General features: G+C 41.9%; 1 protein-coding gene across 4 annotated transcripts in view; it reads left to right on the forward strand.

The window, feature by feature from the left end:
• Positions 1–473: 473 nt before the first annotated feature.
• LOC121582249 (low-density lipoprotein receptor-related protein 4-like) overlaps positions 474–27,519 on the forward strand; it is a 218,584-nt gene continuing 191,538 nt past the window's right edge. For all 4 annotated transcript variants that reach the window (XM_045224115.1, XM_045224116.1, XM_045224117.1 and 1 more), the window contains exon 1: positions 474–745. In XM_045224115.1, coding sequence (XP_045080050.1) covers positions 691–745 — 55 coding nt within the window. In that variant the 5' untranslated portion in view covers positions 474–690. The remainder of the gene's footprint in view (positions 746–27,519) is intronic.

Genomic DNA, 27,519 nt, shown 5'->3' on the forward strand with positions numbered 1-27,519 from the left:
GGCAACATCGAAGTGGAAGCGGGCCAGATTTCCCATAGCCTCAAGTTTTAGTCTGCATTTTCAACCGAGAGAAACATGCACAGTTAGTCTACCCATGCGTCCAGTTCTTTTCGGGGGTTACTTGAAAGCACACTGATTTGCTGACCACCAACCTTTAAAAATACATTGTAACTTTAGAAATGACACAACGAGGAGAAACCAAGGGCAATACAAACTCCAAATCACTGGGTAATTTGCAACAATATAGTGTTCGCTTAGGGAACAAAGTTGCATTAATGAGGACTCACACACCAAAATACTGTTGTTCAAGTGAATGTATATCTTATATCAAAGTAAAATGCACTAGCTTGTCCGTTTTTCCTCACGAAACGGTGCGCGTTCTAGCTGAACCTCCCCTTTTTGCGTTTGGTACAGTCCACTGCTCCTTCTGATCACTCCAGCATCGGATCCAGAGCACAGCACAACATGTTGAAGACCGTATATGCCGGGGCACAGAGCGAAACTTTAACTTTGGCTCGTCGTATCAACAGGGAATAAAGACCGAAATACAGCCATGCTATGAATATAGTTATGAGTCCAGTCTTTGTTTATTTGATGGCTCTTCTTTGATATATCGATAATACCGAAATATTTGCAGCAAATAAGAGAGAAAAAGACAGACCGAGAGCGAGCGAGAGAAAGGGATCAAAGATGCAGGTCTCTGTGGTGCTGTGTAGCATGATAACTTTATTTCTTCGCAGTCAAGGTAAGTTGCATTTTAACATGTCACCTCGTTAAAAACGTCCTCGAATCTTGGATCCACTGTTTAATTTCTGTCTGCGGGAGCCTGATTCGAAGAGTGAATGTTATGATATCCAAACAACCGTGTCGTAATTTTTTTTTCAGCCCTCAATTCTAGTCCATTGCTTTGAAATACGCATGAGGTTCATAACAACAAAAGTTTATGTTTTGCATAAATAATGCTGGGGATAACTTTTTTTATGTGACATGATGCAGCCCTATCAATATACAATCCGAATAATGGATCTCATTGCACAAAGACTGATAGGTCCGTCAATCAGCCATCACAGTAGCCTTCTATAGCCTAACAATGTGAAGCCTATCTACACTGTAATTACACTAAACATGCCTAAGGCAAATACATACGTTTTAGGCCACTGGTGGAATAGTGATATTTGCTTGCTTTGTTTTTGAATTACCAATAAATAGCCTACTATAGGCTATTGCAGACCTTTTTCTGCATCACTCGCATTGTTTACAGTCTGTCCAAATTTTTGTTGTCGGTTTACACATTGCCACTAGCCTATACTTGAGCAAAGATGAAATCCTTGGCACGGACCTACTCATCCTCGGCACAGGTTTAATTTAGCGCGAGTGTGCACGTCTACAACTCGCCTTCGCTTCCGGACAGCCGCTATTTACAGCAGAAGCTTATACCTTCTACACGTGCATTCAGCCGCATACCAATCACATGACTGTGGATGTGTGGATGAGGGCCATATTTATGATGTATCATAGTAAACCTTCTACAGAACATCATGTATTTGTATTTATATTTATTAGGATCCCCATAAACTGCTGCCAAGGCTGCAGCTACTCTTCCTGGGGTCCAAACAGGATTAAAACAATTAGGCCTACATCATAAAAAAACAAAACAATTCATCATACAAAACATTTATTACATTATTACTCTATTATTACAAATGTACAATATAATATTTACAATACACCAATATTACAATGTGTGTGTGTGTGTAATTTGATTTTACTGCTCGCTTGAGTTACTTGATGTGGAAGAGTTCCATGTAGTCATGGCTCTATGTAGTTCTGTGCGTTTCCCAGATTCTATTATGGACTTGGGGACTGTGAAGAGACTATGTCTTGTGGGTTATGTATGTGTCTCTGAACTGTGTGTTAGGTGTTTAAACAGACAGTTCGGTGCTTTCAACATGTCAATACCTCTCACAAAGACAAGTAGTGATGCAGTCAATCTCTCCTCTACTTTGAGCCAGGAGAGATTTACATGCATGTCATTGATGTTAGCTCTTCGTGTACATTTTAAGGGGCAGCCGTGCTGCTCTGTTCTGGGCCAACTGTTGTTTGCCTTTCTTTGTGCCACTTGACCATATGACTGGGCAGGAGTCCAGGTTTGATAAAACTAGGGCCTGTAGGACTTGTTTTGTTGAGTGTGATGTCAAGAAAGCAGAGCAGCGCTTTATCACGGACAGACCTCCCCCCATCTTAGCTACCATTTCATCAATATGTTTTGACCATGTCAGTTTACAATGTAGGGTTACACCAAGCAGTTTAGTCTCCTCAACTTGCTCAATTGCCACATTATTCATTACAATATTTAGTTGAGGTTTAGGTAGGGCTGTCCCCGACTAAAAAAATCTTTGTAGACTGAGAGTCGTCTTTTCTTTCGACCAATCGATTGGTCGACATTTTCAAAGGTGTATTTTTCCATATAGCCACACCCTATGTGTTTTAATAAAATAAACAATATGTACTGAGATTGTCTGATGCTTTAAGCATGCTGTTTGATTAAATAATTAAGACACACAAATTACTTAATGGAGCCAGAGATCAAGATAGCCTAACCAGAAGAAAAATACCTGAAGTTCCATAGCTCATTAGTCGTGGTGAATTAAGAAAATCTGAAATACTATCAGACATCCTCAAATGGGCACATTTATAGGCCTACATTTGCACGCAGGCCAGGTATCCTAGGCCTACTTTTATATGCGTAAACAAGTGCACATCCTTACTCAAAATTGACAGGAGCGCTCCAAACAAAAAGCAATGAATAAATTGACAAAACTCGTAAATGGAATGAAATAAACCAAAACTTGTTTCTCATAAGTGTAGCATAGGTTGTGAGCTCTGCAAACAATGTGTCCACTCCGACAATGACAACGGTAAATGACTGTAATAATTTATTGAATGCATTAACAGGAATTACTGTAACCAAACAAACATTGTAGATTAGAAATTATGTGAATTAACGGTAAATGTAGGCTACTACTAGTAATACAGTATATGGAATGGGGAATTGATAGACAGTAACAATCAAACAATTCACACAATGAAGTTATGAAACAATGATTGCGCACAAAATGGCGAGAGAGCGCATTCTGGAGAGAGATGTGCCTTGTGCATCTTAGCCACACTCCCCTTCTTCTTGGACCATGGCATCCCGCGGCCTCCTCAATGGATTAGTCCACTGAGACAGGTGCAAATCAGATGGGGGTCAGCCCTAGGTTTAGGGTTTAGCAAATGTTTTATCCCAAATACAATTATTTTACTATTTAGACACCTGCTTGTCGAACATCTCATTCCAAAATCATGGGCATTAATATGGAGTTGGTCCACCTTTCGTTGCTACAACAGCCTCCACTCCTCTGGGAAGGCTTTCCACTAGATGTTGGATCATTGCTGCGGGAACTTGCTTTCATTCAGCCACGAGCATTAGTGAGGTCAGGCACTGATGTTGAAAAACAGCCCCAGACCATTATTCCTCCTCCACCAAACTTTACAGCTGGCACTATGCATTGGGGCAGGTAGCGTTCGCCTGGCATCCGCCAAACACAGATTAGTCCGTCAGACTGCCAGATGGTTAAGCGTGATTCATCAATCCAGAGAACGCGTTTTCACTGCTCCAGAGTCCAATGGTGGTGAGCTTTACACCACTCCAGCCCACGCTTGGCATTGCGCACAGTGATCTTAGGCTTGTGTGCGGGTGCTCGGCCAAGGAAACCCATTTCATGAAGCTCCCGATGAACAGTTATTGTGCTGACGTTGCTTCCAGAGGCAGTTTGGAACTCGGTAGAGAGTGTTGCAACCGAGGACAGACGATCTTTACACGCTTCAGCACTCGGCGGTGCCATTCTGTGAGCTTGTGTGGCCTACTACTTCGCAGCTGAGCCGTTGTTGCTCCTAGACGTTTCCTCTTCACAATAACATCACTTACAGTTGACCGGGGCAGCTCTAGCAGGGCAGAAATTTGACGAACTAACTTGTTGGAAAGGTGGCATCCTATGACGGTGCCATGTTGAAAGTCACTAATCTCTTCAGTAAGGTCATTCTACTGCCAATGTTTGTCTATGAAGATTGCATGGCTGTGTGCTCGATTTTATACACCTGTCAGCAACGGGTGTGGCTGAAATAGCTGAATCCACTAATTTGAAGGGGTGTCCACATACCTTTTGTGTATATATAGTGTATTTAGGACTAGCTTAGGTTGTTACTTGCCACCCATTCTAAAACTGACTGCAGCTCTTTAAGTGTTGCAGTGATTTCACTTGCTGTGGTAGCTGACGTGTATGATGCTGAGTCATCAGACACACTTGCTTTACTCAGTGCTAGCGGTAGGTAATTAGTAAAAATAGAGAAAAGTAAGGAGCCACGACAGCTGCCTTGAGGTATGCCAGACTCTACCTGGTTTATGTTAGAGAGGATTCCATTAAAGAACACCCGCTGTTCTGTTAGATAGGTAGCTCTCGATCCACGACATAGCAGATGTGAAACCATAACACACATTTTTCCAGCAGCAGACTATGATTGATAATGTCAAAAGCTGCACTGAAGTCGTAACAAAACAGCTTCCTCAATCTTCTCATTATCAATTTATTTCAGCCAATCATCAGTCATTTACGTTAGTCCCATACATGCTGAATGCCCTTCCTAGGTGCCCTTCCCTACAATAGTGCTGAAAGTCAGTTGTTAATTTTTTTACTGTGAAAAAGCATTGCATCTGGTCAAACACAATTATAATTTTTTGTTTACTAAGGGTTGGTAGCAGGCTGATTGGTCAGCTGTTTAAACCAGTAAAGGGTTCTTTGCTATTCTTGGGTAACGGAATTACTTTTGCTTCCAGGCATTTCCATCGAGAAGGAACCTTGAGCACCAAGATATGAAATTCATAGGAGCATATCAAATTGGGTGTCAAATGAAAGCTAAGCGTCTATGTTTTTGGGAAATGAAGGCATAGATACATTTTTCAACCATTTTCCATCTTAAAAATTACGCATAATTAAAGGCTTTGTTTTCTGGAATGAACAGATGGGAAAGTGGTCTTAGAAAACATCTACCAGAAAAAGTCCTAAAAGTATCAGAAATACTTTAGTTAATTTGCACTATGTCTCTCGTTCACATTCGTTTGTAAATGTCCAAACTCACCAAAAATGAAATTCAGTAGCTCCTACATATATATGTATAACTTTATGAGCTGGATTGCCTGTCTTTGCAGTTTGTTTATTTTCATCTCGCTCATTAGCATATTTAGCGAGCAGGCTCCATGGAAATTCGCTATTACTTGTGCTAATTTTGTTAGTATTCTGGTTGACTCCCAATGGGCTTTTTTGCGTTTTTTTTGGCGCACCCTTGTGTACTAAGCCTATAATACCATAAATTCCAGGTTGACAGAAGGACAGTATGACGATATGAAAATCTGCATACCGCCCAACCCTAATTCCGTTACCAAATTAGTAACGTAATTACGAAAAAATTATTAACGGAATTACTGCAACTGAATTGGCTAAACTGTGAAGTCATAATAGTCACAAACCACAGTTGGGTCACCTGCTCCTGTCCTCCCTTCCACTGGCATACTGTTATGTTCAGCTCATAACTGTTTTCTTTCTCTTTCTGTCATCTGGTGGTCAAACCAAGAGTGTTAAAAGTCATTTTGGACAACCCATCTATCTCTCTCTCTCTGCCTCTCTCAAGTTAATGGAGCTCCAGCTCTTACTGACACCTACCGATGAGCCCCCTCTCTTTCCATTTACTGTAACCAGCATCCTCACCCACTGAGCACCGATCGACATCGGAAGTCCATGGACGTTGAAATTTGGTCAGTCCACCCTGGCATTGATGTTAAAGGTCCAATGCAGCTGTAATGGAAGGGATATGTAACCTGAAAACTAGCTGTTATTGGAAGAGTGGTGTAGAACTCTTTGTTATTGGTCTATTTACTTATACCGCCTGGTGATTGTCGCCAGGCATGCCAAAACTCCATCCCACAAAACAGGCTGAAATTTCAGCCAGTCTTTTCAAACAGCTCTTGTACTAAAAGGGCATTATCATCATTTTCACAATTTCACAGGAAAATCAAATTTTTAACATCCACAGACGAACCAGGATAGGACAGTATAGTGAGTAGAGCACAGTAGATTGTACTGTACAGTGAGTAGAGTACAATAGTACAGTATATTGTACTGTATTGAACTATACTCTACTGTACTGAACTCTACTGTACCCTACTGTACTGTACTCTACCCTGCTCTGCTGTATTGTACTGCACTGTACTCTACTGTGCTGTGCTGTGCTGCGCTGTGATGTCCAAACTTGTCTAAACTTGTGAAACATGAGGAGAATGACATTCATATCCATAATCATGCATTTATGTGTAGTACAGATCAGGGACCCATGATGTAATTCCGTTACCGGGTGTAAATCCACTTCACTTACTGTAGTTCAATAATCAAAATATATATTTTTCAAACTCAAGGTGCTATGTCATAGCTGACACCCCGTTGTTTCTGCAGACATCTTTGAATCTTAATTCTGAGCAGCACTCGTATTTGCCATCTCTTCAATCTAAGCCACAAAGCATCCCTATTAAATGAGCAATTTCAGAACTGGGCATGTTTTATGGTCACTTCTCTGAAGCAGGGTTTCCCAAATTCTGTCCTCGGGACCCCAAGGGGTGCACATTTTGGTATTTACCCTAGCACTACACAGATGATTCAAATAATCAACTAATCATCAAGCTTTGATCATTTGAATAACAATGTTTTTCTTTCATAATTTGGTCAGTTATGCATGGATGTGAAGGTTCAGAGTTTGTTGTTGGCATGTCATGCCTAAATTTGCTAATCTTGCCAATGAAAAAGTAATTAAAGTAGTTGGCAATATCAGAGGGTTTTGTAATGGATGCGCCATCAGCCTCAATGGATGGAGCTTAGTTTGCCATTTAAGGTGCTTCAAAGTTTTACTATCGTTCTTTATATAATTTATCTTTGTTTCATAGTACAGTTTCACCTTTTTTTTGTTCAGATTAGTTAGATCATTTCTCAATTTACAGTACGTATGCCAATCGGCTGTGCAGCCAGACTTATTTGCCATTCCTTTTGCCCCGCCCCTCTCAACCATACAATTTTTTTTATTCTTCATCAATCCACAGGGATTTAGCGGTTTTTACAGTCATTTTCTTAATGGATGCATGCTTATTAGCAACTGGAAGAAGCGTCAAGTGTGGCGTCTGGTTGCTCCTCATTATACACAACAGACCAGTAAATATTATTTAAACCTTTGAACATAGGAATCACTACAGATCCTCTTGTATGATATCTTATACACTATTTTTGGCCCAGCCTTTGGAACTTTGGTTTTCCTAGATATGGCTACTATATTACGATCACTACATCCGATGGGTGTGGATACTGCTTTAGAGCAGATTTCTGCAGCATTAGTAAAGATGTGATCAACATGTGGATGATATCATTCCTGTGCTGTTTGTAAATACCCTGGTAGGTTGACAGGTAGCAGGCAATGGTTACAGTTTGAAGCTATTTCTTGGGTGGGCAGCTTGTGGTCCTCTGTAGCTCAGCTGGTAGAGCACGGCGCTTGTAACGCCAAGGTAGTGGGTTCGTAAGTCGCTTTGGATAAAAGCGTCTGCTAAATGGCATATTATTATTATTATTATATTATGAAAGCCAGTCAATATTTAGGTCACCCAGAAAATACAGTGGGGAGAACAAGTATTTGATACACTGCCGATTTTGCAGGTTTTCCTACTTAAAAAGCATGTAGAGGTCTGTCATTTTTTTTTTCTTCAAAAATCCAGAAAATCACATTGTATGATTTTTAAGTAATTAATTTGCATTTTATTGCATGACACAAGTATTTGATCACCTACCAACCAGTATGAATTCCGGCTCTCACAGACCTGTTAGTTTTTCTTTAAGAAGCCCTCCTGTTCTCCACCTGTATAAACTGCACCTGTTTGAACTCGTTACCTGTATAAAAGACACCTGTCCACACACTCAATGAAACAGACTCCAACCTCTCCACAATGGCCAAGACCAGAGAGCTGTGTAAGGACATCAGGGATAAAATTGTAGACCTGCACAAGGCTGGGATGGGCTACAGGACAATAGGCAAGCAGCTTGGTGAGAAGGCAACAACTGTTGGCGCAATTATTAGAAAATGGAAGAAGTTCAAGTTCTTTGGGGATGCTTTTCTGCAAAGGGGACAGGACGACTGCACCGTATTGAGGAGAGGATGGATGGGGCAATGTATCTGGAGATCTTGGCCAACAACCTCCTTCCCTCAGTAAGAGCATTGAAGATGGGTCGTGGCTGGGACCCGAAACACACAGCCAGGGCAACTAAGGAGTGGCTCCGTAAGAAGCATCTCAAGGTCCTGGAGTGGCCTAGCCAGTCTCCAGACCTGAACCCAATAGAAAATCTTTGGAGGGAGCTGAAAGTCCGTATAGCCCAGCGACAGCCCCGAAACCTGAAGGATCTGGAGAAGGTCTGTATGGAGGAGTGGGCCAAAATCCCTGCTGCAGTGTGTGCAAACCTGGTCAAGACCTACAGGAAACGTATGATCTCTGTAATTGCAAACAAAGGTTTCTGTACCAAATATTAAGTTCTGCTTTTCTGATGTATCAAATACTTATGTCATGCAATAAAATGCAAATTCATTACTTAAAAATCATACAATGTGATTTTCTGGATTTTTGTTTTAGATTCCGTCTCTCACAGTTGAAGTGTACCTATGATAAAAATTACAGACCTCTACATGCTTTGTAAGTAGGAAAACCTGCAAAATCGGCAGTGTATCAAATACTTGTTCTCCCCACTGTATACCTCTCTGTTGATATCACATACATTATCAAGCATTTCACACGTATTATCCAGACACTGACTGTTAGCACTAGGTGGTCTATAGCAGCTTCCCACAAGAATGGGCTTTAGGTGAGGCAGGTGAACCTGTAGCCATATTACTTCAACAGCATTTGACATGAGATCATCTCTAAGCTTTACTTGAATATGACTCTGAATATATATATATATATATATATATATATATATATACACACACACACACACACACAGTCGTGGTCAAAAGTTTTGAGAATGACACAAGTATTGGACTTCACAAAGTTTGCTGCTTCAGTGTTATGAGATATTTTTGTCAGATGTTACTATGGTATACTGAAGAATAATTACAAGCATTCCATAAGTGTCAAAGGGTTTTATTGACAATTACATTAAGTTTATGCAAAGAGTCAATATTTGCAGTGTTGACCCTTCTTTTTCAAGACCTCTGCAATCCGCCCTGGCATGCTGTCAATTAACTTCTGGGCCACATCCTGACTGAGGGCAGTCCATTCTTGCATAATCAATGCTTGGAGTTTGTCAGAATTTGTGGGTTTTTGTTCGTCCACCCACCTCTTGAGGATCGACCTACTAGTTCTCAATGGGATTAAGGTCTGGGGAGTTTCCTGGCCATGGACCCAAAATGTTGATGTTTTGTTCCCCGAGCCAATTAGTTATCACTTTTGCCTTATGGCAAGGTGCTCCATCATACTGGAAAAGGCATTGGTTGTCACCAAACTGTTCTTGGATGGTTGGGAGAAGTTGCTCTCGGAGGATGTGTTGGTACTATTCTTTATTCATGGCTGTGTTCTTAGGCAAAATTGTGAGTGAGCCCACTCCCTTTGCTGAGAAGCAACCCCACACATGAATGGTCTCAGGATGCTTTACTGTTGGCATGACACAGGACTGATGGTAGCGCTCACCTTTTCTTCTCTGGACAAGGTGTTTTCCGGATGCACCAAACAATCGGAAAGGGGATTCATCAGAGAAAATAACTTTACCCCAGTCCTCAGCAGTCCAATCCCTGTACCTTTTGCAGAATATCAGTCTCTCCCTGATGTTTTTCCTGGAGAGAAGTGGCTTCTTTGCTGCCCTTCTTGACACCAGGCCATCCTCCAAAAGTCTTTGCCTCACTGTGCGTGCAGATGCACTCACACCTGCCTGTTGCCATTCCTGAGCAAGCTCTGCACTGGTGGTGCCCCGATCCCGCAGCTGACTCAACTTTAGGAGATGGTCCTGGCGCTTGCTGGACATTCTTGAGCGCCCTGACGCCTTCTTCACAACAATTGAACCTCTCTCCTTGAAGTTCTTGATGATCCGATAAATGGTTGATTTAGGTGCAATCTTACTAGCAGCAATATCCTTGCCTGTGAAGCCCTTTTTGTGCAAAGCAATGATGACGGCACGTGTTTCCTTGCAGATAACCATGGTTAACAGAGGAAGAACAATGATTTCAAGCACCACCCTCCTTTTAAAGCTTCCAGTATGTTATTCTATCTCAATCAGCATGTCAGAGTGATCTCCAGCCTTGTCCTCGTCAACACTCACCTGTGTTAACGAGAGAATCACTGACATGATGGCAGATGGTCCTTTTGTGGCAGGGCTGAAATGCAGTGGAAATGTTTTTTGGGGATTAAGTTCATTTTCATGGCAAAGAGGGACTTTGCAATTAATTGCAATTCATCTGTTCACTCTTCATGACATTCTGGAGTATATGCAAATTGCCATCATCAAAACTGAGGCAGCAGACTTTGTGAAAATTCGTATTTGTGTCATTCTCAAAACATTTGACCACAACTGTACACTACCGTTCAAAAGTTTGGGGTCACTTAGAAATGTCCTTGTTTTCGAAAGAAAAGCAATTTTTTTGTCCATTAAAATAACATCAAATTGATCAGAAATAAGTAATCAGTGTAGACATTTAATGTTGTAAATGGCTATTGTAGCTGGAAACGGCTGATTTTTTTATGGAATATCTACATAGGCGTACAGAGGCCCATTATCAGCAACCATCAGTCCTGTGTTCCAATGGCACGTTGTGTTTGCTAATCCAAGTTTATTATTTTAAAAGGCTAATTGATCATTAGAAAAACCCTTTTGCAATTATGTTAGCACAGCTGAAAACTGTTGTGCTGATTAAAGAAGCAATAAAACTGGCCTTCTTGAGACTAGCCTTCTTGAGACTAGTTGAGTATCTGGAGCATCAGCCCCCCATGTAGCTCAGTTGGTAGAGCATGGCGCTTGCAACGCCAGGGTTGTGGGTTCGATTCCCACGGGGGGCCAGTATGAAAATGTATGCACTCACTAACTGTAAGTCGCTCTGGATAAGAGCGTCTGCTAAATCACTAAAAATATAAATGTAAAAATTGTGGGTTCGATTACAGGCTCAAAATGGCCAGAAACAAAGAACTTTCTTCTGAAACTCGTTAGTATATTCTTGTTCTGAGAAATGAAGGCTAAACTGAAGATCTCGTACAACGCTGTGTACTACTCCCTTCACAGAACAGCGCAAACTGTATCTAACCAGAATAGAAGGACGAGTGGGGGGCCCCGGTGCACAACTGAGCAAGAGGACAAATACATTAGTGTCTAGTTTGAGAAACAGACGCCTTACAGGTCCTCAACTGGCAGCTTCATTAAATACTACCCACAAAACACCAGTCTCAACGTCAACAGTGAAGAGGCGACTCCGGGATGCTGACCTTCTAGGCAGAGTTGCAAAGAAAAAGCCATATCTCAGACTGGCCAATAAAAAGAAAAGATTAAGATGGGCAAAATAACATAGACACTGGACAGAGGAAGATTGGAAAAAAGTTTTGTGGACAGACAAATCGAAGTTTGAGGTGTTCAGATCACAAAGAAGAGCATTTGTGAGACGCAGACCAAATGAAAAGATTCTGGAGGAGTGCTTGATGCCATCTGTCAAGCATGGTGGAGGCAATGTGATGGTCTGGGGGTGCTTTGGTGGTGGTAAAGTGGGAGATTTGTAAAGGGTAAAAGGGATCTTGAAGAAGGAAGGCGATCACTCCATTTTGCAACGCCATGCCATACCCTGTGGACGGCACTTGATTGGAGCCAATTTCCTCCAACAACAGGACAATGACCCAAAGCCCAGCTCCAAACTATGCAAGAACTATTTAGCAGTCAGCTGGTATTCTGTCTATAATGGAGTGGCCAGCACAGTCACCGGATCTCAACCCTGTTGAGCTGTTTTGAGAGCAGCTTGACCATATGGTATGTAAGAAGTGCCCATCAAGTCATTCCAACTTGTGGGAGGTGCTTCAGGGAGAATGGGGGAAATCTCTTCAGATTACCTCAACAAATTGACAACTAGAATGCCAAAGGTCTACAAGGCTGTAATTGCTGCAAATGGAGGATTCTTTGACGAAAGCAAAGTGTGAAGGACACCATTATTATTTAAATTAAAAATCATTATTTCTAACCTTGTCAATGACTACATTTCCTATGCATTTTGCTATATTTCCTATTCAAACTCATTTCATGTATGTTTTCATGGAAAACAAGGACATTTCTAAGTGACCCCAAACTTTTGAACGGTAGTGTATATATTGAGGAATGCCAAGAGTGTGGCAAAAGGTGGCAACTTTGAAGAATCTCAAATATAAAATATATTTTGATTTGTTTAACACTTCATTGGCTACTACATGATTCCATATGTGTTATTTCATAGTTTTGATGTCTTCACTATTATTCTACAATGTAGAAAATAGTGAGAATAAAGAAAAACCCTTGAATTAATAGGTGTGTCAACTTTTGACTGGTACTGTATATCACCTCCTCCATTGGCATTGCTGTCTCTTCTGTATATGTTATAACCATATATTGCTACCACTGTATCATCAAAGGAATTATCAAAGTGAATTTCAGAGATGGCCGGTATATGAATGTAATCTGAGCAAGTTATCGATTTCATGAACCTTGTTTCTCAGGCTACTTACGTTAATGTGGGCTATTTCTAGCCCTTTTCTGGTTGCTTTTTTGTACCTGGGTAACAATTAAGTGCCTTGCTGTGATTGTTAGCATTTGTAGGATACACCCCCACCCCCTGTCAGACCACCAGTAATAGGTTTGGCCAGTCCTTTTTTTCCTCATCCAAGTTTCCACTAACACCTTAGCTTATAACATGTCAGAACAGCTGCCTTACGTGCTGGAATGTGTGAGGACCTCACCGACACGCTGGGAACGCCTTTTTAAAGAAACACTAGACTATGGCAGGCATCTCTCTCTCTCTCACTCTCTGTCACTCTCTCTCTTTGTCTCTCGCTCTCCCTGTCTCTCTGTCTCTCTCACTCACACACACACACACACACACACACACACACAATCAGCTGCCTGCAGTGTATCGTTCTGCTGACATGAATTGATTAATCTGACAAAATGGCAAAAAGTACGCCTCTACAACTGTTGCTCATGTTGTGCTCAGATATGCAACCCGGCAGTAATTGTGACAGAATTCTAAATGTCAGCGGCAGACTGGCTCCCAAATGCCAGCCAGATAAGATTCGATATCTCGCTGAAAACAAAGGCCCCTCGGATGAGGCTGCTCCTATTTATAGTGAAGTCTGCTGTCCTTTCAGAGTGAAGTTGTCAACGTCAACTGTGGTCTTTTCTATATCTTTGGGTAGGGAGGTTTCAGGTCATGCTTTGCTTGATTATTCACTCTATCATAAAACTATGAAATCTACGAGCCCCATATCTTGTAACTCATTTACAGACATTATATCTGTTGTGTGTATGATTAACACGTCTGTTGTTGTTGACATTTCCATGGCTATAAGTAGTCCTAGTGAGTATATATTTGTGTGTACTTTTTACCCCTTTTTTTCTCCCCAATTTCTTGATATTCAATTGGTAGTTACAGTCTTGTCCCATTGCTGCAACTCCCATACGGACTCGGGAGAGGTGACGGTTGAGAGCCATGCTTCCTCTGAAACACGACCCTGCCCGGAAGCCAGCCGCACCAATGTGTCGGAGAAAACACTGTACAGCTGGCGACCGAAGTCAGCTTGCAGGTGCCCGGCCTTTCACAAGGAGTCGCTAGAGCGCGATGGGACAAGGAAATTCCGGCCGGCCAAACCCTCCAATAACCCGGCCGACGCTGGGCCGCTGTAGTGACGCCTCAAGCACTACGATGCAGTGCCTTAGACCGCTGCGCCACTCGGGAGGCCGTTTCTTTGCATTTCGGATTGCACTTAATTCCCCCCCCGCCCGTTTAATATTGTTTGTTCTTAATTTTATGCCTGCACATTGAATCACAGTGATGATGTGGTGATGATTCTGATGAATCCCAAAGCTCCGTCACGCTAAGCACTATATTATGGAGAACATATTGAACTATGTTCAGTTCTCTAACCCACACTGTCCTGGGTAGATGTCTTGGCAAATAAAATAAAACTATATTGGTCGCATACACATATTTAACAGATGTTATAGCGGGTGTAGCGAAATGCTTGTGTTCCTAGCTCCAACAGTGCTATAATATCTAACAGTACACAACAATACACACATCTAAAAAGTAAAAGAATGGAATTAAGTAATATAGAAATATTAATAATAATATGCCATTTAGCAGACGCTTTTATCCAAAGCGACTTACAGTCATGCGTGCATACTTTTTTTTTTTTTTTTTTTTGTGTGTATGGGTGGTCCCGGGGGATCGAACCCACTACCTTGGCGTTACAAGCGCCGTGCTCTACCAGCTGAGCTACAGAGGACCACAAGTATTAGGATGAGCAAAGTCAGAGTCCGGAGTATAAATATACAGTGCATTCAGAAAGTATTCAGACCCCTTGACTTTTTCCACATTTTGTTATGTTACAGCCTTATTAAAAAATTGATAACTTTTTTTTTCTCCCTTATCAATCTACACACAATACCCCATAATGAAAAAGCAAAAACTGTTTTTTAGACTTTTTTGCAAATGTATTACAAATACAAAACGGAAATATCACATTTACATACAGTTGAAGTCGGAAGTTTACATACACCTTAGCCAAATACATTTAAACTTTGTTTTTCACAATTCCTGACATTTAATCCTAGTAAAAATTCCCGGTCTTAGGTCAGTTAGGATCACCACTTTATTTTAAGAATGTGAAATGTCAGCTTTTATTTCTTTCATCACATTCCCAGTGGGTCAGAAGTTTACGTACACTCAATTTAGTATTTGGTAGCATTGCCTTTAAATTGTTTAACTTGGGTCAAATGTTTTGCGTAGCCTTCCACAAGATTCCCACAATAAGTTGGGTGAATTTTGGCCCATTCCTCCTGACAGAGCAGGTGTAACTGAGTCAGGTTTGTAGGCCTCCTTGCTTGCACACGCTTTTTCAGTTCTGCCCACAAATGTTCTATAAGATTGAGGTCAGGGCTTTGTGATGGCCACTCCAAAACCTTGACTTTGTTGTCCTTCAGCCATTTTGCCACAACTTTGGAAGAATGCTTGGGGTTATTGTCCATTTGGAAGACCCATTTGCGACCAAGCTTTAACTTCCTGACTGATGTCTTGAGATGTTGCTTCAATATATCCACATAATTTTCCTTCCTCATGATGCCATCTATTTTGTGAAGTGCACCAGTCCCTCCTGCAGCAAAGCACCCCCACAGCATGATGCACCAGGCCTCCTGTAGCTCAGTTGGTAGAGCATGGCACTTGCAACGCCAGGGTTGTGGGTTCGATTCCCATGGGGGGCCAGTATGAAAAATGTATGCACTCACTATAACTGTAAGTCGCTCTGGATAAGAGCGTCTGCAAATGACAAAAACATTTAATAAAAAATGATGCTGCCACCCCCGTGCGTCACGGTTGGGATGGTGTTCTCCGGCTTGCAAGCTTCCCCCCTTTTTCCTCCAAACATAACCATGGTCATTATGGCCAAACTGTTTTATTTTTGTTTCATCAGACCAGAGGACATTTCTCCAACTTAGTGTATGTAACCTTCTGACCCACTGGAATTGTGATACAGTGAATTATAAGTGAAATAATCTGTCTGTAAACAATTGTTGGAAAAATTACTTGTGTCATGCACAAAGTAGATGTCCTAACCGACTTGCCAAAACTATAGTTTGTTAACAAGAAATGTGTGGAGTGGTTGAAAAACTAGTTTTAATGACTCCAACCTAAGTGTATGTAAACTTCCGACTTCAACTGTAAGTATTCAGATCCTTTACTCAGTACTTTGTTGAAGCACCTTTGGCAGCGATTACAGCCTCGATTCTTCTTGGGTATGACACTACAAGCTTGGCAAACATGTATTTGGGGAGTTTCTCCCATTCTTCTCTGCAGATCCTCTCAAGCGTTGTCAGGTTGGATGGGGAGCATCGCTGCACAGCTATTTTCAGGTTTCTCCAGAGATGTTCCATCGGGTTCAAGTCCGGCTCTGGCTGGGCCACTCAAGGACATTCAGAGACTTGTCTCGAAGCCACTCCTGCGTTGTCTTGGCTGTGTTCTTAGGGTCGTTGTCCTGTTGGAAGGTGAACCTTCGCCCAGTCTGGGGTCCTGAGCGCTCTGGAGTAGGTTTTCATCAAGGATCTCTCTGTACTCTGCTCCGTTCATCTTTCCCTCGATCCTGACTAGTCTCCCAGTCCCTGCCGCTGAAAAACATATCCACAGCATGATGCTGCCACCACCATGCTTCACCGTAGGGATGGTGCCAAGTTTCCTCCAGACGTGATGCTTGGCATTCAGACCAAATAGTTGAATCTTGGTTTCATTAGACCAGAGAATCTTGTTTTTCATGGTCTGAGAGTCCTTTAGGTGCCTTTTGGCAACCTCCAAGCGAGCTGTCATTTGCCTTTTACTGAGGAGTGGCTTCTATCTGGCCACTCTACAATAAAGGCCTGATTTGTGGAGTGCTGCAGAGATGGTTGTCCTTCTGGAAGGTTCTCCCATCTCCACAGAGGAACTCTGGACGTCTGTCAGAGTGACTATCTGGTCAAGGCCCTCCTCCCCCGTTTTGCTCAGTTTGTCCGGGCAGGCCAGGTATACGAAGAGTCTTCGTGGTTCCAAACTTCTTCCATTTAAGAATGTTGGAGGTCACTGTGTTCTGTAGCTCAGCTGGTAGAGCACGGCGCTTGTAACGCCAGGTTAGTGGGTTCGATCCCTGGGACCACCCATACACAGAAATGTATGCACGCATGACTGTAAGTCGCTTTGGATAAAAGCGTCTGCTAAATGGCATATTATTATTGCCTTCAATGCTGCAGACATGTTTTGTTACCCTTCCCCAGATTTATGCCTCGACACAATCAAAGCTCTACGGACAATTCCTCCGGCTTGGTTTTTGCTCTGACATGCTGTGGGACCTTATATAGACAAGTGTGTGCCTTTCCAAAACATGTCCAATCAATTGAATTTACCACAGGTGGACAAATTTAGAAACATCTCAAGGATGATCAATGGAAACAGAATGCACCTGAGCTCAATTTCGAGTCTCATAGCAAAGGGTCTGAATACTTTTTTTAGTAAGGTATTTTTTTTTTTTTATATATACATTTGCAAACATTTCTTAACCTGTTTTCGCTTTGTCTTCATGGGGTATTATTTAGATTGATACAAATAAATACAAAATGTAATCCATTTTAGAATAAGGCTGTAACGTAAAAAAATTATGGAAAAAGTAGAGGGGTCTGAATACTTTCCAAATGCACTGTGTATATGTATGATGGGATGTATAGACAATATGGACAGTATATGGATAGAATATGTAGTTTATCTGAGGAATACGTAGGGTAGAATAGTATACAGTACCAGTCAAAAGTTTGGACACACCTACATTTCTTTATTTTTACTATTTTCTACATTGTAGAATAATAGTGAAGACATCAAAACTATTAAGTAACACATGGAATCATGTAGTAACCAAAAAAGTGTTCAACAAATCATGATGACAGCTTTGCACACTCTTGGCATTCTCTCAACCAGCTTCATGAGGAATGCTTTTCCAACAGTCAAAGACCGTCAGACACGGCAGTTGGAACCAAAAATCTCAAATTTGGACTCATCAGACCAAAGGACATATTTCCACCGGTCTAATGTCCATTGCTTGTGTTTCTTGGCCCAAGCAAGTCTCTTCTTCTTATTGGTGTCCTTTAGTAGTGGTTTCTTTGCTGCAATTCGACCATGAAGACCTGATTCATGCAGTCTCCTCTGAACAGTTGATGTTGAGATGTGTCTGTTACTTGAACTCAGTGAAGCATTTATTTGGGCTGCAATTTCTGAGGCTGTTAACTCTAATGAACGTATCCTCTGCAGCAGAGGTAACTCTGGGCCTTCCTTTCCAGTGGCGGTCCTCATGAGAGCCAGTTTCATCATAGCGCTTGATGGTTTTTGCAACTGCACTTGAAGAAACTTTCAAACTTCTTGAAAAGTTCCATATTGACTGACCTTCATGTCTTAAAGTAATGATGGACTGTCGTTTCTCTTTGCTTATTTGAGCTGTTCTTGCCATAATATGGACTTAGCCCTATTTGGTAAAATACCATCTTATGTATACCAATCCTACCTTGTCACAACACAACTGATTGGCTCAAACTCTTTAAGAAGGAAAGCAATTCCACAAATGAACTTTTAACAAGGCACACCTGGTAATTGAAATGCATTCCAGGTGACTACCTCATGAAGCTGGTTGAGAGAATGCCAAGAGTGTGCAAAGCTTTCATCAAGACAAAGGGTGGCTACTTTGAAGAATCTCAAATATAAAATATATTTTGATTTGTTTATCACTTTTTTGGTTACTACATGATTCCATATGTGTTATTTAATAGTTTTGATGTCTTCACTATTTTTCTACAATATAGTAAAAATAAAGAAAAACCCTGGAATGAGTGGTTGTGTCCAAACTTTTGACTGGTACTGTATGTACATCAATAGTTAATTAGGATAGGCCTAGACTAGAATACAGTATATAGATATGAAGTGGGTATGACCACGTTTAATTAATCCTCTCTCTTTGTATCAAGTGACTCTTCCTCAGTCTGGATTGGTCTATAGTCTCAGGATGCCAATTGATGTGAAAATATATTTATCGATGCAACAATTTACTCTGCCATATTTTAGTTAGTGATTAGACGATGGAAGGGGAGGAAGAGTGAATGTGTAAGGGTAGAGGACGATAAAGTTGTGGAGGGAGGAAAGGGGGGGGGGGATTGCAAAAGAAAGCTGAAGAGAGGAGATGGCAGGAATGGAATAAGCAAGCGGTTGGAAGAAATTGAGTGAGAGGAAAGCAGTTAGAGAAATGTTAGGCTGCCTGACTCTGGTTCTTATCAATCCTCTGGGGTTTGGGTCAGCTGGACCTTTTTATTATGTCTGCTCCCCTCATCCCCTGTGTCCTGTGTGTGTGTGTGTGTGTCTGCGTGTCTGATTACTCCCTTGCCACTGTCACCCCTGGCCTGTAACAGATGAAAACACCACAGCTCAAAGTCATGCCAAGGCTTTGATAACACCCTTGTTATAATGTCAGGTGTACTGGATTTGAAAATGGCAGTTAAGCCGAAACAGCGTCAACATTTGCATGCGAGAGTAGAGAGCGTCAATACACATACACTGCGTATCGTATGCCAACTTAATTGTCATGAGAATCCATAATAAACAGTTGTATTTGTTATGTTCGCTGTACAGCCCTTGTGAACTATTGTTGTGTGTTCTTTTTGACTCACCTTGTATGGCCTATGGGAGCCACCGTACCTGCCTCCTGTTATGTTCGCTCACGAACGTGAGGAGAGTTGTAGCAAATACACCCAAGCATTTTATAAATAATTTATCTAGTCTCGTTCTTGCTACATAACAATATTCTGTCTTGAACGGAGTTAGAGTTTCCCAGCCGTAGCCTGCCTAGGCTATATGCCTGTGCTCAAAATCAACAAAGGTAAGCATAAAGTTATTGTTTTCAAATATGTATTATTGGCACTGGCAGCTAAACTTATCAACACTAAATACTTAACTGTACATTCACTATCGTGCATTCTAATTCCAGCATGGAATCATGCGTGTAAAGAAAATACGCTTTTCGTTTGATTTGGCTTTAGGCTACATCCCATATCGGCCCGGTTTCCCAAATGCATCTCAAGGCTAAGTTCATTGTTAGAACCTTTGTAGGAGCATCATTAAATCTCCGAGCTGTTTCCCAAAACCATTGTTACTAAAGTTGCACTTGAAAACGCTCTTTATTTACCTACTGCCTCAGACAACTCGTAGAACAGCTAAGTGCATCGTTAGAAGCGTTTTTTCCTACGGCGTCACTTTATACAAAGAAGACTTCACAATGAAGTTGACTCCAAATACAAAGTTGCCAATGTATTTGCAATTGTTACAAACAAGCGAAGGATGAAAATATGCTTCAAATAAAAGCTGAGATGACTGCATTCAAATATATAAATAGCCTACCTACAGTATATGCTACATAGGCCTACAGTGAGGGAAAAAAGTATTTGATCCCCTGCTGATTTTGTACGTTTGCCCACTGACAAAGAAATGATCAGTCTATAATTTTAATGGTAGGTTTATTTGAACAGAGACAGAATAACAACAAAAAAATCCAGAAAAACGCATGTCAAAAATGTTATGAATTGATTTGTATTTTAGTGAGGGAATTAAGTATTTGACCCCTCTGCAAAACATGACTTAGTACTTGGTGGCAAAACCCTTGTTGGCAATCACAGAGGTCAGACGTTTCTTGTAGTTGGCCACCAGGTTTGCACACATCTCAGGAGGGATTCTGTCCCACTCCTCTTTGCAGATCTTCTCCAAGTCATTAAGGTTTCGAGGCTGACGTTTGGCAACTCGAACCTTCAGCTCCCTCCACAGATTTTCTATGGGATTAAGGTCTGGAGACTGGCTAGGCCAGTCCTTTGTTGCCTTGGCCTTGTGTTTTGGGTCATTGTCATGGTGGAATACCCATCCACGACCCATTTTCAATGCCCTGGCTGAGGGAAGGAGGTTCTCACCCAAGATTTGATGGTACATGGCCCCGTCCATCGTCCCTTTGATGCGTTGAAGTTGTCCTGTCCCCTTAGCAGAAAAACACCCCCAAAGCATAATGTTTCCACCTCCATGTTTGACGTTGGGGATGGTGTTCTTGGGGTCATAGGCAGCATTCCTCCTCCTCCAAACACGGCGAGTTGAGTTGATGCCAAAGAGCTCCATTTTGGTCTCATCTGACCACAACACTTTCACCCAGTTCTCCTCTGAATCATTCAGATGTTCATTGGCAAACTTCAGACGGGCATGTACAGTGGGGAAAAAAAGTATTTAGTCAGCCACCAATTGTGCAAGTTCTCCCACTTAAAAAGATGAGAGAGGCCTGTAATTTAGGTACATGTCAACTATGACAGACAAATTGAGATTTTTTTTCTCCAGAAAATCATTTTTAATGAATTTATTTGCAAATTATGGTGGAAAATCAGTATTTGGTCACCTACAAACAAGCAAGATTTCTGGCTCTCACAGACCTGTAACTTCTTCTTTAAGAGGCTCTTCTGTCCTCCACTCGTTACCTGTATTAATGGCACCTGTTTGAACTTGTTATCAGTATAAAATACACCTGTCCACAACCTCAAACAGTCACACTCCAAACTCCACTATGGCAAGACCAAAGAGCTGTCAAAGGACACCAGAAACAAAATTGTAGACCTGCACCAGGCTGGGAAGACTGAATCTGCAATAGGTAAGCAGCTTGGTTTGAAGAAATCAACTGTGGGAGCAATTATTAGGAAATGGAAGATATACAAGACCACTGATAATCTCCCTCGATCTGGGGCTCCACGCAAGATCTCACCCCGTGGGGTCAAAATGATCACAAGAACGGTGAGCAAAAATCCCAGAACCACACGGGGGGACCTAGTGAATGACCTGCAGAGAGCTGGGACCAAAGTAACAAAGCCTACCATCAGTAACACACTACGCCGCCAGGGACTCAAATCCTGCAGTGCCAGACGTGTCCCCCTGCTTAAGCCAGTACATGTCCAGGCCCGTCTGAAGTTTGCTAGAGTGCATTTGGATGATCCAGAAGAGGATTGGGAGAATGTCAGATGAAACCAAAATATAACTTTTTGGTAAAAACTCAACTCGTCGTGTTTGGAGGACAAAGAATGCTGAGTTGCATCCAAAGAACACCATACCTACTGTGAAGCATGGGGGTGGAAACATCATGCTTTGGGGCTGTTTTTCTGCAAAGGGACCAGGACGACTGATCCGTGTAAAGGAAAGAATGAATGGGGCCATGTATCGTGAGATTTTGAGTGAAAAACCTCCTTCCATCAGCAAGGGCATTGAAGATGAAACGTGGCTGGGTCTTTCAGCATGACAATGATCCCAAACACACCGCCCGGGCAATGAAGGAGTGGCTTCGTAAGAAGCATTTCAAGGTCCTGGAGTGGCCTAGCCGGTCTCCAGATCTCAACCCCATAGAAAATCTTTGGAGGTAGTTGAAAGTCCGTGTTGCCCAGCGACAGCCCCAAAACATCACTGCTCTAGAGGAGATCTGCATGGAGGAATGGGCCAAAATACCAGCAACAGTGTGTGTGAACCTTGTGAAGACTTACAGAAAATGTTTGACCTGTGTCATTGCCAACAAAGGGTATATAACAAAGTATTGAGAAACTTTTGTTATTGACCAAATACTTTTTTTCCACCATAATTTGCAAATAAATTCATTAAAAATCCTACAATGTGATTTTCTGGATTTTTTTCCTCATTTTGTCTGTCATAGTTGACATGTACCTATGATGAAAATTACAAGCCTCTCTCATCTTTTTAAGTGGGAGAACTTGCACAATTGGTGGCTGACTAAATACTTTTTTCCCCACTGTATATGTTCTTTCTTGAGCAGGGGGACCTTGCGAGCGCTGTAGGATTTCAGTACTTCACAGCGTAGTGTGTTACCAATTGTTTTTTTGGTGACTATGGTCCCAGCAGCCTTGAGATCATTGACAAGATCCTCCCGTGTAGTTCTGGGCTGATTCCTCACCATTCTCATGATCATTGCAACTCCACGAGGTGAGATCTTGCATGGAGCCCCAGGCCGAGGGAGATTGACAGCTCTTTTTTGTTTCTTCCATTTGCGAATAATCTCACCAACTGTTGTCACCTTCTCACCAAGCTGCTTGGCGATGGTCTTGTAGCCCATTCCAGCCTTGTGTAGGTCTACAATCTTGTCCCTGACATCCTTGGAGAGCTCTTTGGTCTTGGCCATGGTGGAGAGTTTGGAATCTCATTTATTGATTGCTTCTGTGGACAGGTGTCTTTTATACAGTTAACAAACTGAGATTAGGAGCACTCCCTTTAAGAGTTTGCTCCTAATCTCAGCTCGTTACCTGCATAAAAGACACCTGGGAGCCAGAAATCTTTCTGATTGAGAGGGGGTCAAATACTTATTTCCCTCATTAAAATGCAAATCAATTAATAACATTTTTGACATGCGTTTTTCTGGATTTTTTTGTTGTTATTCTGTCTCTCACTGTTCAAATAAACCTACCATTAAAATGATAGACTGATCATTTCTTTGTCAGTGGGCAAACTTACAAAATCAGGAGGGGATCAAATACTTTTTTCCCTCACTGTATATATTTAAATGATATTGAAATCAATTTCATGATCATTCAATTGAGTTTTATTTGGCTACTGTCTGTAATTTTTGCCTCCAATATATTTCATGATGTCTAGCCTAACGTGCGCTATGATGTGCCAAATCTTGATTTAGTGCATTGTTATAGGGTAAACATTAGAATATGCCGCCTCAATATTTGCAGCCATAGGTGATATCTCTCTAGGAGCTGATCCATCGTCAGTATTGTGGAATAATTCTAATGTTAAGGTAAGATTTGAATGGAGAAAGCTAATCCGAGAGTAGCGCTGCCTATCGATCCTATCAGTATCGACACATGCCTCAATGACGCACTTAGTGAATGTTCTCTCCGCGTGGTGTTTGCCGTTGTATTAGATGCATCGTTGAAACACTCGTAAGCCTAAATTCCATCGCTATCAGGAAAACGGGCCCTGGAAAGGAAGGCTACTACTATTATGATAAGAAAGACATCGGAATAATATAATTAATCATTTTGATACCTGTATTTCTTATTCTTTCAGCTGTAAACTATGCCTTCTGTGTATCTTGTGGTTTTATTTGCACACACAAAACAGTGGGGATATGTAACTCTTTGCGCAGTGATTGAGGCTGTGTCCACGGCAGAGTTTGCATGCATGTTGCCCTCCCGCTTTGTGACGCTTTTATTTAGCTGTAAAAACTACTCCTGTTGGCTTTCCCACAGACACAGCTGGAAAGGGTTTTAATAATGTATCTTAATCCTGGGTTTTCAGAGTCGCATGAGTGTGTCTGATACTCTCTCTGTGTGTGTGTGTGTGTGTGTGTGTCACACCTGGGTTCAAATACTATTTAGGATACATTTCAATTACTTTAGACAAGAAGTAAGTATTTTGACATGTTTTTCTTTGAAAATATAAGTAGTTAAATATTGGAATGTATTTGGAAAACTCTTGGAAAGTATTGGCATGTATTTGAAAAATACTAAAATACAAATGTTTAAATACTCATTCATTTGAACCCAGGTCTGTTTAGTCCTAGGGGGGTTTTGAAATTATGTATTTGGCCACATTATTTGAAAATACTCTAACTATTTAAATAACAAATACTATGTATTTGCACCCAGTTTTGGTGTGTTTGTGGGCGTGCACTCCCTGCTGGTATAGCTGGTTAGGTTGGTGCAGTCCTGGGTTTAGCTTTCTCTAGGGGAAAGTAGAATGAGGTATTTGATACCCCCTGTGTGCTTTCTGCTTTCCTCTGCTAAGGGGATGATGGAATTGCACCCCGGAGGTAGTAGAGAGGTAGGTAGGCTATGATTACACGATTCAGAGAGCTACACAGCACACCCCCTTCCCTTTTCTCCCCTCCTGCCCCAGGGGCCATGTTCCTTCTCCTGATTTTGAGGTTGAGGGCAAGGGGGGAAGAGGGGTGTAGACTACACCCACAGACTGCTGCACATTGTGTGTATTAATGCCCCCCCCCCCTTAAACCCTCTCCCGTTCCTCCACCTTCCCATAAATCACCTGGGTTCCCTGCGATGCCGTGCACCCTCTCTGTGAGGCTGAGAGTCTCTTCTTCTGTGGTGTCTGGTTTCGGTACACACCGCTGCACAACACCCGCACCCTGGGCGTATTTCAATTACTACACCTTGCAGGGGCAATTTAGAAACACGCATCACATATGTCCCCCTGTTGGAGGACACAAGCAAACAGCCAGACACAACACTCTCAGACAGAAATACAGGGTAGCCCTGGTCACAACGAATGAGCTATTGGGAATATTGTCTTTAATAGCTTAACAGCTAACTCCAACAGTGGATATCAAGCACTGCCCTATATTGTAGTTGTGGCCTGGCCTGTTGTCACAATAATTTTGTTATCTCAATGGTTGAAGTCAAACACTTCTTAAATCTTTGAATAATTCCCAGAGGTGTAAATCTTTAGTTTAAATAAATTAAACAAAGACCCCTTACTGCAATGGTCAGCCTGTTTATTCATGAGAGCGCTCTGCAACAAAATGGTCGTACAATCTTTTTATACACACACGTCAGAGGAAAAATCCCACACCAAGCTCACACCTGGGTTTAGCTCATGTGATTATCCTCTGCTCTCCTGACTATCAGGTCACACATATACACACACACGTTCTTATCATAGTCTACTCCTTGCTCGGGCAGGCCACACTTTTTCTCTATCGCTGTTCTCACAATATCCTGCAAGCCTTTCACTCCCCTTCCCTGTGTGTTTTTGGAACCAGTCTCCTGTTATTGGTTTAAATCGTTTTGCACTTCTGCTTGCCTAATTACAAGACACAAATACTCTGTTGCTGGGCAAATATGCATCTTATATAAACACATTTGATTAACTCTCTAAGCTCTAGTCTGCTAATAGTCATACATTATTAGTTTAACTGAGGGTGTGACATTTTAGTAATATCTTAATCACACATTTCTTTATCACCTGTGTGGGTGGATGAGAGGGTAGAAGATACAAGGAGAGGAGAAGAGAGGCTTGGGAAGGAGAGGAGAGCTGAGGAGACTCTCTGTCTGAACACAACCCAGACCGGAACCTCCGAGTTAGCTTGGGAGGCCAGAGACTGAGAGAGAGAGGGATAGTCATTGTGAATGACACACGCACACATGCGAGGTAACTGAATTCTGGAGGTGCTTCATTTCTGTGTCTCTGATTTAGAAGGAATGCATGAGAGTTGGATGATGCACTTCTTTCCTTTCTTTTTCTCTTCGGTGTTGTCTCTCTTTCCCACGGCGGTATGGCGCAGAAAATGTAATTATTGTCCAGCCATTATGCTGCGTGTGTCAGATGAAGACATCTGTGTGAAACGATAGGGGCATTGGCATAATGTTGCGGTGTAAGGCGGCTCCGCATCTCAATCACATTTCGACCACACATTGAAATGAACCTACTTATGCCTTGCCATTTTCACAGCATCTAAAAAGGATCACGGGACCCCCGGACGAGACAGAAACAAGACACATTGAGCAATATCTGATGCCAGTGTCCTTCTGTCTAAGTCTCTATCTTTCTCTCTCTCTCTCTCTCTGTCTCTTTGTCTCGTGAAAGTACAGGAGATTGTGTATCATTGTGTCCAATGAACCCAGTTAACTGACACAGTGGGGGCTATACACACACACACACACACACACACACACACACACACACACACACAGGCATGCCATGGAGATTGGCCATGTGAAAGGGAAATAAAAACATCAGAGCCATTTGTCAGCGTAGGACCACTGTCACATGTGGTCACCCCACATGTCACGTGGGGTGGGGTATCCGAGGAGGGGGTGAGGGGCATTCTACAAGCCAGGGGCCTTGTAGGGACATTGGACGGGGACAGGGGAACAGGGATTTGGGGGTGGGGTAGGCGATCTGTAACTCTCTCCATACAGTGGAGCCGTACAGCAAATAGGTTAAGAGGTCAGTGTATAAATAACTCTGGAGAGACCGAAAGATAGACAGCCCCTTTGACTGACTGACTGACTGACTGACTAGTTGACTGGTCACAGCCTGACGATGGCAGGGTCAGAGACGGAGTGTATGTGTTTGCATGCGTGTGGCTCTGTGCACTCTGCGTGACTGCTTACAACCCCCTCCTTATAGTCAGTCCCATGAGGATAGAAAGGGAGTGTGAGAAGTAGAGAAAGAGAGGAGTAAGTGTTTTTGTCCTTTATTTGGTGTCAGGGCTGTAACTCTGGCTCTGTACACAGTGCTTTTGTTGTTCCTCTGCTCCTTTTTTTTTTTTTTTCTTCTTTTTTTTTACTCCTAGGGGGGATGGATCAGCTTAATATTGCAGATAGATTGTATCTTCTATCAATGTAATTGTCTGCATCACTTCCAATCCCCCATGTTTTTTTAAATTTTTTTATATATATTCCCCTTTATTACTTTTCAACCCCACCATCCTTTCCCTACTTGGAGTAAATTAGTGAACAACAACGCCCAGGCCTCTACTTCCGGTCTATACTTACTATCTACACCTTATGGACAGAGTTAATTTTACAATAATTCTATATCTATATATATATATATATATATATATTTATTTATTTTTTT

This window comes from Coregonus clupeaformis, chromosome 13 (genome assembly GCF_020615455.1).
Source record: "Coregonus clupeaformis isolate EN_2021a chromosome 13, ASM2061545v1, whole genome shotgun sequence".
Classification (NCBI taxonomy): Eukaryota; Metazoa; Chordata; class Actinopteri; order Salmoniformes; family Salmonidae; genus Coregonus; species Coregonus clupeaformis.